The 12,483-nt window shown below is 40.6% G+C and overlaps 1 protein-coding gene and 2 non-coding genes across 7 annotated transcripts in view; 2 read left to right on the top strand and 1 right to left on the bottom strand.

Moving 5' to 3' along the window:
- Positions 1-5,379, top strand: part of GPX5 (glutathione peroxidase 5) — a 39,352-nt gene extending 33,973 nt beyond the window's left edge. For all 5 annotated transcript variants that reach the window (XM_043908264.1, XM_043908265.1, XM_043908261.1 and 2 more), the window contains 3 exons: positions 2,716-2,833; positions 3,312-3,411; positions 4,515-5,379. In XM_043908264.1, the coding sequence (XP_043764199.1) occupies positions 2,716-2,833; positions 3,312-3,411; positions 4,515-4,721 (425 nt within the window). In that variant the 3' untranslated portion in view covers positions 4,722-5,379. The remainder of the gene's footprint in view (positions 1-2,715; positions 2,834-3,311; positions 3,412-4,514) is intronic.
- Positions 5,380-9,210: 3,831 nt separating this feature from the next.
- Positions 9,211-9,304, top strand: TRNAI-UAU. The gene is made up of 2 exons: positions 9,211-9,248; positions 9,269-9,304. It is a non-coding gene; the product is annotated as a tRNA-Ile (tRNA).
- Positions 9,305-12,127: 2,823 nt separating this feature from the next.
- TRNAR-UCG lies at positions 12,128-12,200 on the bottom strand. Its single transcript has one exon. It is a non-coding gene; the product is annotated as a tRNA-Arg (tRNA).
- Positions 12,201-12,483: the final 283 nt, after the last annotated feature.

Genomic DNA, 12,483 nt, shown 5'->3' with positions numbered 1-12,483 from the left:
CAGATTGTCTATGGTTGATATTATGCTACAAGACAGAGTTGAGTAGTATGAGTGTTGGTGCCAGAGGCCATCTGAAATGACTAATCTGGACCTTCACAGAAAATGTTTACTGACCCCTTCCTACGTCCTGCCTCTGCTTTGCTCCTGAGATTTCCAGGAGAACCAATAATGTATTTGAGAGCTAGCAGCCTCTCTGAAGATTCAAGTCTTCTTGGCAAATACAGGAGGTAGGATTGATGTTTTTGAGACTTTTCCAGGTAACTTACAAAGACAGGGAAAAGAAAAAAGGGCTTTATACCTGGAGCCATTTGACTGGAGTGAGGGCTGGAGAGGAGACCATAAGAGAGATGAACACTTGCTCTCCAACCTCAATGCCTCCTTCAGGTGTAGATTTTTTCCCCTCTCTGTGATTATTCAGGGTGGAATGTTATCTTTCTCATATCTCAGGCCATATTGATTAAAAGCCAATAAATAATGAACAGGACTAATTTTTATCAGAAATAGATGCCTTTCTTATATTTGAACTAATAAGAACTTCATTTTTAAGTTTTTCATTATTATATTTTGAATAAGTACTGAACTGAACTATATTCACAAGGCTCAAAATTAAAGGAATAAAAAAGTTTAGAGTAAAAAGCCTTTTCATCTCTTTCCCTTCCCTTCTGATGACCAGTATTATCATGTTTACAAAATACATATGTATTCTTTTTTTTTACTTTTCTACCAATTGATGACATATAATAAATGATGATGATGATAGTCACTCAGTCATGTCCGATTCTTTTGGACTCATGGACTGTACCTGCCAGGCTCCCCTGTCCATGAGATTCTCCAGGCAAGAATACTGGAGTGGGTTGCCATTTACTTCTCCAAACAAGTAATAAATACAACCTGCCAATTTGCTTTTTTAAATTAATAAGATACCTTGGAGTTTGGATCATTTCCTCCCTCTGTTTTAAGATTGAATAATATTCTATTGGACCATACTTCATTTTGCCAGTTTATAGGGATTTTAAAAATCAATTTATTCAGTTCCAACTCTGTATGTAATAGGTGCGAGAACTGGGGAATAGTTTCTCAAGAACTGGAAGACAGGTTTCCTAATTAATAGTCTGTTTCCTAAAGGAGTTATTATCTATAGTGACTAAAGACAAGAGGGGAGGATGTGGGGAAAGTACTTAGGAAACATGTGGAAATAGGAAAGCAATCTTATATTGCAGAAAATAAAAATAAAAGGACCCAGAGGAGCTATCCGTTGACACTGTTGCCTGAGCAGACTGTTCAGTTAGGGACTGGTTAGTGTTTGTTATGGAACTGAAGATGTCTGGCTCACAAAGGGTGAAAAAGAAGATGGTTATAAAAGTCCAGGGAAACAAACTGAAAAACTTGGGGAAGGCAATTGGAAGCTTGTGTTTTGGTATATCAGTGAGGGTTTTTAGGTAGAATGCATCTTTAACATCCTAAAGATTGTTAAAGAACACCAGAAAGCTCAACTTGAAATTTCTCTAGTTCTTTTTGCCCCTGTCAGATTTACCCCCGGCTCCACCCAGGGTGAACTAGCCTGTGAAGAGAAGTCCATTCTCATTGTGCGTGTCTTTTCCTTTAAGGAAAAAAAAAAGATTCAATCTACCAATTAACCAATCAGGGAAGGCAAACTGATGGTCAGTGATGTTTAAATGTGGTTTTGTTTAAAATTAAAATTAAATTAAATTAAAATTTTTGTTTTTAAATTGTGTTACAAAAAGGCAAAATATAAAATTTACCATCTTAACCATTTTTAAGAAGACTGTTCAGCAGTGTTAAAAATATTCATTGTTGTGAAACAAATCTCTAGAAATTTTCTATCTTGCAAAACTGAAACTCTGTATCCATGAAATAACAGCTCCCCTTTCTCCTTTCCCCTAGCCCCTGGTAACCACTATTCTATCTTCTGTTTCTATAAATTTGACTACTGTAGATACCACATGTATTTGTCTTACCTGCAGTATTTGTCTTTTCATGACTAGATTATTTCACTTAGCATAAAGATTCATTCATGTTGTAGCATGTGACATAATTTCCTTCCATTTTAAAACTGGATAATACTCCATTGTATATGGATAGACCACATTTTGTTTATGCATTCATCTATCAATGGACATTTGGGTTGCTTCCACCTCTTGATTTTTATGTACAGTGCTCCTATGAACATGGGTGTGCAAATATCTCTTTGAAACTCTGTTTTCAATTCTTATGCATGTATGCCCAGAATTGGGACTGCTGCTTTATGGTAGTTCTATTTTTAATTGTTTAAGAAACCTCCATGTTATTTTCCATAACAGTTATACCATTTTACAATCCCACCAGCAGTGATCTGGTGAGCTTTAGAATAATAAAGATGACTGGGGAGCCACCTCAGAATAATGTTACCAGAAGAACTTCTGGAAAGGAATCTGGACATCCCTATTTTTAAGGAAAGGCCCCTGTCTGATTCTGGTGTGCTGCAGATATGGGAAATACTGCATTATATCAAAGGGCTTCTGCATACATGTCTGGGGATCTAGTATCTCATTTTAGCCCTGCCATGAACAGTCTTTCTGACTTAGATATTTTCCGCCTTTTCCTGGACTTCTGTTTTTCCCTCTGTAAAATGCGTATTTCCAAGGATCACTCTGTCTATATACACAAGGCAGGCTCTCTGGCCAGGCCACCATATTGTCCATTTTCTACCCATAGAACTGAATGCACTACAGGAGGAGCTGAAGCCCTTTGGCCTAGTTGTGTTGGGATTTCCCTGTAACCAGTTTGGAAAGCAAGAACCAGGAGAAAACTCAGAAATTCTTCCAGGACTGAAGTAAGTGCCTACTTAAAACCCTACAGAGACCTGTCTCTGTCTACCTTTCCTCCGTTTCCAGAGGCACTTCCATTTGGGGAATTCCGGGATGGGCGGTGGGTTAATAGGCTTGGGGCACTTCCTACCTGATTTTAAATTTGGCCTTCACTGATGTGAGGCTGGCAGTGTCAGAGCTGCTCTCCCCTTCCCTGGGAAGTGAGACCTGGATGGATGGTGGAGGAGTGGGAGCACAGAAATAGCTCCTGGTGTTGCTGGTACAGAAACAATACAGATGGGAGACAGTGACAGCATGTGGGATAGAGAAAAATAAAGTGTCAGGGAGCCCTAGTGTAACAATAGTCTTATTTTCCCTTCCCAGCCCTGTTTTCTATATCTCCACATCTGTTTCCCCTTTTTCGTAACCTCAAATCCTGGTACCCTATTAGAATTTTCTCTCTTATATTCTGGAGCTTCCTGGGAACATTATGGTTCATTGCAGGTATGTCCGTCCAGGAGGAGGATACGTACCTAATTTCCAGCTGTTTGAGAAAGGGGATGTGAATGGTGAAACAGAGCAGAAAGTCTTCACCTTCTTAAAGGTGAGTTAAATTACTGACCTAAGCTTTTTCTTCCTTAATATTCCTAAAGTAGAGTTGGTGTGGTAGAAATGGATGCAAGGGCTCCTGCCTGGAGGAGGGGTTGGACTCTTTGGAAGAGATCTCCTTATAAGCATAGGGACTAGGGTTAAATTTTTTAGTATCTGTGATGCTCTGGCTTTGTGGTACAAAGCATTGTGTAGAGTGCCACCTTTCACTGGGACCACTCTTTTGTTCATTGACATTCATTCATTCAAGGAACATTTGTTGAGTGCCTGCTATCTATAAGGGAGTTTGCTAAACAATAAGGGTATAGAAATGAACAGACGCAGTCCCTGTTCCTCGATGAGTTAATATTGGAGAAGACAAAAAAAAAAAAAAAGGCAGATTGCATAATACAACGCAATAAGTGCCTTTTATGAAACACCAGCTCTTAGATACAGAGAATGTGAGAACTAAGAAGGGCCCTTAATGATCATCAGAGTTCAGTGTTCTTAAATGCTGGACTGTGGGCCAAGGTTGACCCATTCTGAGATTTTTATATATACTCAGTAAACTGAAAAAACAGGGCAATGTAAGGAGGGTTTCATAAACCTCAACTGATTTATAGAGCTGCCCTTTATTCTACGATTAGGACACATATGTAATTTATTCTTATAATTACCTCTTTAAAGCTAAATGAAGTAATGGTGTTTTTAAATTTTTCTCTTATTTTTCAAAACAAAATATTGGAACTCCATATTGGCCCCAAAAGGTATTTTCGAAAGATGACTGGCCCATGGAGCATCAAGATCGAGGAAACCACATTCTAATCTATTCACTTTGCAGAAAAGGAAATTGAGAGCTAGAGAAGTAACATATCTCATTCATAGGAACAGGATTTTGTGATGGGGTCACCGGGAGAAACAAAAAGAGGGAATAAACTTTTGCTATAATATCTACAGCTTTCTTGGTAGTTAGCATGGTTGTGATTCAGAGAATATATTAAGAATCATAGGAAATGAAAATATCTAAACATAAGAGGATTATCTGTGGGTGAAAATAGCCTGGATCATCCATGAGCAGAAATGATTCTGTCATTTCTCTTTTCCATCTCTCTGCTGCAGCAATCCTGTCCTCACCCTTCTGAGATTATGGGCTCAATCAAACATATATCCTGGGAACCCATCATGGTCCATGACATCCGCTGGAATTTTGAAAAGTTCTTAGTGGGACCTGATGGCGTCCCTGTCATGCGCTGGTTTCATCGGACTCCCGTCAGTACAGTCAAGTCAGATATTCTGGCATACATGAAACAGTTCAAAACCAAATAAGAAGATCAAGTTGGGGGCAGGAGCCATCCTGCTTCTTTACCTGAAGACCTGTTTTTTAAAAAAAATCTTTTCTCTACATTCTCTTCCTAAATGCCCTCCACTTGACTAAATCACCTCTATAGTGCCAAAATTCCCACTCTCTATCAAGTAGATTTATGTTCAGAAGGCTACTACTATTTCTCCCTGCAGGAGTATGTGGGTAAGAGAAAAGAATGGAAAACCTAAACCCTCAGCTATCTGTTACAAGTTTAATAAAGCACATATATATATCTCTAGAGGAGGGCATGGCAACCCACTCCAGTATTCTTACCTGGAGAATCCCCATGGATAGAGGAGCCTGGCAGGCTGAAGTCTATGGAGTCACAAAGAGTCAGATATGACTGAGCGACTAAGCACAGTGTATATGTGTAGATATCTATACATATTTATATATATCAAAGGAAAATCATTCATCCATGAGGATAGGTCAATTTGCCATGATATCCTGAAAAAGAATGTTCCTACACATTCTGAGTCTTCCTTCCCTCTCTACCCTAAATGTGTAGAATTGACAATGTGGTGAATAGCCATACAATTTAAGTTCTACTTCATAACATTTGTCTTCCCCTAGAAGAAACGTGTGAAGTCAATTTCCAAATATTTTCAGATCAGTCTTTTTCCATGACACCCCACCCATCCCTGCCTCCACTGATCTGTCACTCTTTTGTAGGAGCCCTAGATAGAGTGGGGGCAAGAAATCACCTCACATGAAGGAAAGAGTATCTCCATGATGGTGGCAGACAGAGCCTCTTTCTAATTCGGACCCTACAAAAACTTTCCTTTGTCTGATCTTTAGTGTATTCAGATTATGACACTTGGGCAGAGCATCCTTCGAAAGATAGGCTTTCCCTTCTCAACCCTAGAACCCTTAGCTTCAGAACCAGCCCTGCAACTATCTCCAATAAAATGTTTCCTACAGCATGTGGAATCACTGTAATGGTTTTCAAATTCTATCCGGAGCTCAAACTCATTTCCTCTCTCTCTTCTTCCTCACTGTGACTGTCACAGATGGTGTATTGACTAAATACCTGGACCCTTTGGATTGAAGATTTACCTTCCTAGATCCTTGGAAGGTTGTTACCTGATGACTCTCAACTGTCATCCCTCTTTAGGAATTGTCTCAGGTCAAGGTCACATTTCATTTCCAAGGGCAGCCTATATCCAATTACTGGTCTATGAGAGGTATAACAGCCAAGATCTGACTTCTCAACTTGGGACACATCTAAAGGGCCCATTCCAGTGGTGGAGCCCCCCCAGGAGCAGGCAAATGCCCTTTTGCACTTGCACTGCAGCTCAGTTTTTTCCTATGACAAATTTTGATTCTTCATTGCTTCTCAGGTGGTCACTGAGATAGTGCCCCAGTAAAGTTTCTGAATGCAAATCCCCATCTTGGAGTCTTTCCAGGGAACACAAAATGCAGTAGTTGATACCAAAAGTATCTGAGAAAGAAAATGCTAAGATGAGGTGTTTTGTTTTTTTTTTTTTTGGCCCCACCCATGCAGCAAGTGGGGATATTAATTCCCTGACCAGGGATGGAACCCATGCCCTTGAAGTGGAAGTGCAGTGTCTTAACCACTGGACTGCCAGGGAAGTCCCTAAAATGAGATTTTTGAAGCTGGATTATCCATCTGGTTGGCAGTAAAGGGATTGGTAGAACACAAACAGCCACTGGCACAAAGTAGCAATTTTTAAAACTTTCACTCAACCTGAACTGAGATGCTCTACCGGTGGATATGCAAAAGCAGATGTGATGTATCAGTTGCTTGATAAATGTGGGAGAGATGGTAATAATAATGTAATAGAATTCTTCAGTAGAAGAAACTGATGCCTTGGAGAGAGATGATTAAATGCTGAAGACGATATCTCATCAAATAAAGTGAAAGGCACTCAGTTGTGTCCAACTCTTTGGGACCCAGGCCAGAGCCTTTTCCTTCTCCAGGGGAATCTTCCCAACCCAGGGATTGAACCCAGGTCTCCCACATTGCAGGCAGATTCTTTTACTAGCTGAGTCACAAAGGAAGCCCATCAAGTTGAGGCTAATGTGAAAGCCAGAGCCTCCATAGGAGGGTATAAGGAAACTCTCATATCCTGCAACTCAAGGGCACAAAAAGCTAAGGTTCAGCTCCAAGATTTAATCACAGGAATAGTAGGACTCCAAAGTAGGTTAACTTCTCAAACTAGATTATCTTCTATGCCTAGGTCATGGCCTCAGTTGGAAAAGAACAGAATATTGAGACATTGGATGGAGACATCTGGTGGGATGCATTGTTGCTGTTGAGTCGCTAAGTCATGTTCAACTCTTTGTGACCCCATGGACTGTAGCCTGCCAGGCTCCTCGGTCTATGGGACTTCCCAGGCAAGAATACTGGAGTGGGCTGCCATTTCCTTCTCCAGGGGATGCATTAGAACATAGAAATCTCCAGATTTCCCAAGATCCTTTGAGCTTTTTAGAAGTAGCCCAATCCTCCTTATCAAGGTTTAGTTAGTCCTTCTTCCTTGAAGACAATGCAGAGATCTCTCCTCTGCCAAACATGTACCTCTGCCACCCATTCAGCATCCTTCCATACAGAACTAAATTCTAAGTGTTCTGAATCAAGGAGAGTAGAATGCAAAGTTAGTTGATGTAGAATACACTGATACTAGAGCATTCTCCCAAAGTACAGAATTTTTATACGCTGGCAAAAACTCAACATACTGTTAGGATTCTCCTGCTTAAAAAAGCAAAAGCTCTCACTAAATGTGGTAAGAATGCCAGGACTCTTGAGATTGATGGCAGAAAGAGGGATCAAAAACTCAAAGAAGTGGACATGCTAGAGTGGATTTACCATGTAATACTAGAAAACCCACTAGAGGAATGGGTAACAGGAGAGTCAAAGGATATTCTGTTTGGGGGTGGGAGAAGGCATGTGTTGGGAGGGGGACACTATCATTACTAAGAAGTTCCATGGTGAGTGTCCTCTATTGGCCCTGCGCTGGTGATATGAGATTCTGCTACAGAAGTGGCTTCACTGACAGCAATGGGAATTATAGGATCTTGAAACAGTTCATGCCAGAAATAGCAGCACTCAATTGGTCAGAATCTGGTCAGTCTGTGCATGTGCACGCGCCAGGTGTGGGTGGGCAAAGTTACTGTAATGAAAGACAATTTCAGAGAGGTAGCCAACTTTGTAGTGTTGAGATGGTTAATGAAATACAGCATCCCTAGAAACAAAATAGATGGGCAGCCAACAAGCATATCGCTGTCTACACATAAGAAATCAAGGATAATCAGAAGACTGAGGGTAGCTGCCCCAGTTAAAAATAAAATCACAATACCTTGCCCAGTTTCTGATCTTAAACCAGTTTTCAGACTCGACCTCTTGGATTAAAGAAGAAGCCAAGTCCTGAGGACCCTGCAGTGCCACTGAAAATATATAGAATATAATTCTCCCATTTCTTTCCTAAATGGACTTATATCCATTTACTCAACAATCATAGACTCAATAAAGAGAAAAACCCTCAAATTTCAAGGACTGCTGGAGACAAGGTCCAAGTGAATATTGATATGGAAACACCCAAAGTGTCATCACAGCCCCTCTGTTAAAATGGAGGTAATGGGGGTCTGGTTCACAGGGTGTCCACTCAGGCCATGGATCCATCTGGTGGAAGTTTCTTTTGTCCCAAAATGTATAACTAGAATGAAAAAAGCTTGAAATGAACCACAAATATAAACAATATATTTCTCTGAGTATGAGACTTCAGAAAATTTTCAAGTTACCACCTTTTTGTTTTTCTGCATTTCCTTAGTCTGTATTGTATTTAATATAGTTGATTTAAACTTAGTACATTTAAAACAGTGCTTTTTCTAAAGGAAATATTAGCTCTGTGAATGTTTCAGGATAGCAAAGTATTTTAATATTCTTAAGTTAAAAAAACAGTGACTGGGTCGGGGTGGGACAGGTGGCATCTGAAGCAGAGGGAAAGTCGTCCGAGCGTAGGGCAGAGCCGAGACAGAGGTGATGCAAGAAAGCAGAATCGCTGAGATGAAAAGTCCCCAGGAATTCGGAAGCAATGAAAATGCACTGTGGTCTTACAGACGGAGTACACACTCCTGAGTGGAAAGCTTCCTGCCTTTGTGGAACCAATGTAACCTTTTTTTTTTTTTTTTTCCATTTAAATGCTTTCAAATAAGTCTGAAATTAGAGAAGCCGTGGGACTATGAGCGGAAAATCAAGATGGAGATGACCGCGACGCTCAATCGCGGCTGCATCTCTGTACTGTGGGGGAAACGGCGGCAGATTGGCTGATACCAACTGATCAAAGACTGCTGCTGTGAACCGCATATCAGATTCAAAGAGAAAACCCCGTATCAAAAGGCGCCATTTTATTCATAATATTGACTACCTTAAATAAAAGTCTTCATCTGTTAAAGTATATTCACTTACACCTGCCCAAACCCCTACCTAGCAGAGCTCCAGTGGCGCAATCGGTTAGCGCGCGGTACTTATAAGACAGTACGCTTGTGAGCAATGCCGAGGTTGTGAGTTCGAGCCTCACCTGGAGCAAATTTTACTACTCTCTAGCCACATGAGACAGGTTAAATTTGAGGTTCCCGCAAAGAGATCAACGGTTGGGATTTACTTGGTTGGTTGTGGTTTGTCTTAAAATTCTCCGTTTACGGTCGTGCATGGCTAAGTACCATCCCGCTGATTTCGGTGCCTTCCTTTTCCCGACACTTCGGCAATTTAACTTTTGTCTCTTGCCAAGACTGTTTCACAGTAATAAACTACGTCTGACTTGTCAATTATGTGAAACGTGGACTATCTTGGTTTTTAAAAGTATCCCAGTGGACAATTTCCTGTATTTGAACCTGCTTTCCTCAGTTTCTCCACTCATCCGGGCTTCCTCTAAGGTGCTTATTACTCTTTATAAGTCCATGCAGCTTGTAGATATATCAGACACTCAGGAACTCAGTCTCAGGAAAGGAGTTGAACCAGGAGTCTGTGTGTGGGTCACTTAATCTCACCTTCTGGATCTTAAACCTTATCAGAGTCATCCTGAGACAAGGACATGGAGCTCTCTGGCTTTACAAAAATTTATAATTGCACGTGTTCAAATGCTCAGCACTATCAGTGCTTTTTCAGCTGCTGCTGCATTTTGGAGTGCTTACATTCTCCCTGGCCCCACCCTGAGCTGCCCACTAGGTAAAGGTGGGTTCAAAACAAGGTTCACAGACCAATTCAGATTACACTGGTAAAGAAGTGATAATGGATAATTTACTTACCAAGATATAGCAATAGTGGCTATTCACAGTGCTGTTTTTAGTATTAAATGAGATAACAAATCATTGTTTGATTGATTGATTGTTGTTGTTCAGTCACCAAGTCCTGTCACAAATTCCCATTATGCATGTCCCTTTGGAATATGATTGTTCAGCAGCTACCACCAAGAGGTGGAGTCTATTTCCCTCCTTGTATGTGAGCTGACCTTGTAATTTGTCCAATAGAATGCTGTGGTACTGATGTTGTGGGAGTGAGGTGGTGGGAGTTTCAATACAAGGGTTCAAGAGCCTTATAACTTCTGCTTTTGTCATCTTGGGACCCTAAGACATCATGTGAAGAAATCCCACCTAACTTCCTGAAGGATGGAAGATCATGTGAAGAGAGAGTCCCAGTCATCCCAGTCATTCCAGATGACACCCCAGACAGTGAGTGGGAACATTTTGGACCATCTAGTCCCAGTCAGGCTGCCAGATAACTGCAATCAATGAGTGACCACAAGCAAAACCAGCAAAAGAATTGCCTAGTTGAGCACAGCTCAATAACTGACCTGCAGAATTGGAAACTAAATGTTGCTTTAAGTCACCCACAAAATCTGGGTGAGGTTTGTTACAAAGATGTAGATGACTGACATAAGCATTTAGCATGGAATTAGACTCCATAACAAGCAAGCAGATTGATTTAGTGAGTAAAATTACCCATAAAGAAAAGCCCAAGTCTAGACATCTTTACTGCTAAATTCTACTGTTTTTAAAAAATTGATACTAATTCTTTACAGACTCTTATAAAAATTGGAAAAGGAAGCCATCATTACCCTGATGCTAAAGTCAAACAAAGACATCATGAGCTAAGAAAACTACAGACCAATATCTCTTATAAACATGGACATAAAAATTCTCAACAAAATACTAACAAACAAAATCCAGCAACAGATGAACATATTACAAAAGGACCTGAGGAAACGTTTGAGGATGGTGTCTGTGTTCATTATCTCTTTTGTAGTGGTGGTTTCATGAGTTATACATACGTCAAACTATAAGTTTAAATACAAGCAGTTTAAGGAAATTATGCCTCGATAAAGCTGTTAAAGAAGTACACTCACAGGAAAAAATCATTACAGCATTCGGCATGAGCAGTTGTGGATTTTTTTTTTTTCTTTCTTTCTCTTTTTCCTATACTGTGGAAGAGTTGTGTCTGGTTAGACTTATTTCTTCTTTGAATGTTTTAAAGAAGTTCGTAGTAAACAGAAGGACATGTAATTTTCTCAGTAGGAAGACTTGACAACTAATTCAAAATATTTCATAGTTTAAGACCATTTACAATTGCAATTCCTACTTGAATCTAATTTGAACCGTCATATTGTTCTATGAATGTGTCCATTACACCTAAACATTCAAATGTATATGACCACGTTCTTTCCACTTGTGCAGAAGCTGCTCCCTGTTTATTATAATTTGCCTGACAGGTCTCTTCTCATGGTTCCAGGTTTCTGTTTTAACCCTGGCTCCTCAGATACTGCTTAACGTTCAACTAATTCATCCCGCAACGTGTGGGAGAACCCATAGCTGGTCTCCAAGAACCCACAGAAAGACGGTGCACCTCTCAGGTGGCATCCACGTGAATCAGGAGCCAGATCCTCTAAAATGTGGCAAGTTTTCCTGTCGAAAGGGGGCGCCATTTAAACTGACTTACAAAAAACAAATCTCAACATTTTCAGCGTCGAAGTACAGAGCGGCACCTGAAAACCAATGGAATAGTCGTACGCTAAAATAAGAGACGTCCAGACACTGCCGGACGAGGAGAGCAGAATTCCTTGACATTCGTGCCTTGTGGCACCCACCTCACTCACTGGGTCCACCCAACCCCCTGCAAGAGGGTCCAAAAGACCAGGGCTGGCGCTCTTCGCTATCTCCACACCTGTGTGCCTGCCTGACCAAGGACTCCTATGGTGCAAAGGGCTCGATGGAGAGGGCTGGCGCCGACCCCACTTACTGAATCACGTATACCCAAGGGGAGATCTCTGGAGTGCTCTGATGCTATAATTTGGGATTTGAGAGCTGGAACAGTGATATCTGGGTAAGGGTAGCAGGAATGTGAAAAAGGAAGTCACAACCACGAAGGGATTCGAACCCTCAATCTTCTGATCCGAAGTCAGACGCCTTATCCATTAGGCCACGTGGTCCTCTGTTCTTAGGGTGAAGGAAAATATTACAAGTATTGAGAATCTGGGCGATTCTTGTTACTGTAACTCTTATGAAAAGATACCTTTCCCATCAATTTTACTTAAAAGGTGGTGTCATTGGTACAAAACCCAAGTAAATTTTTAAAGAAGTTATGGTTAGAGACTAGGGCAAAATGGAAATTCCGCTTTTCTCCAAACTCTACCCTTAGCCTGACACCAAATTTCTTTTCTGAACAAAATTTTACACTTGTATTGTAATGCCTCTTCAATCGGTTGATTAACC

The sequence above is a fragment of the Cervus elaphus genome, chromosome 7 (genome assembly GCF_910594005.1).
Source record: "Cervus elaphus chromosome 7, mCerEla1.1, whole genome shotgun sequence".
NCBI lineage: Eukaryota > Metazoa > Chordata > Mammalia > Artiodactyla > Cervidae > Cervus > Cervus elaphus.
The sequence above is the reverse complement of the archived record's forward strand: the minus strand, read 5'-3'. Positions and strand labels throughout refer to the sequence as shown.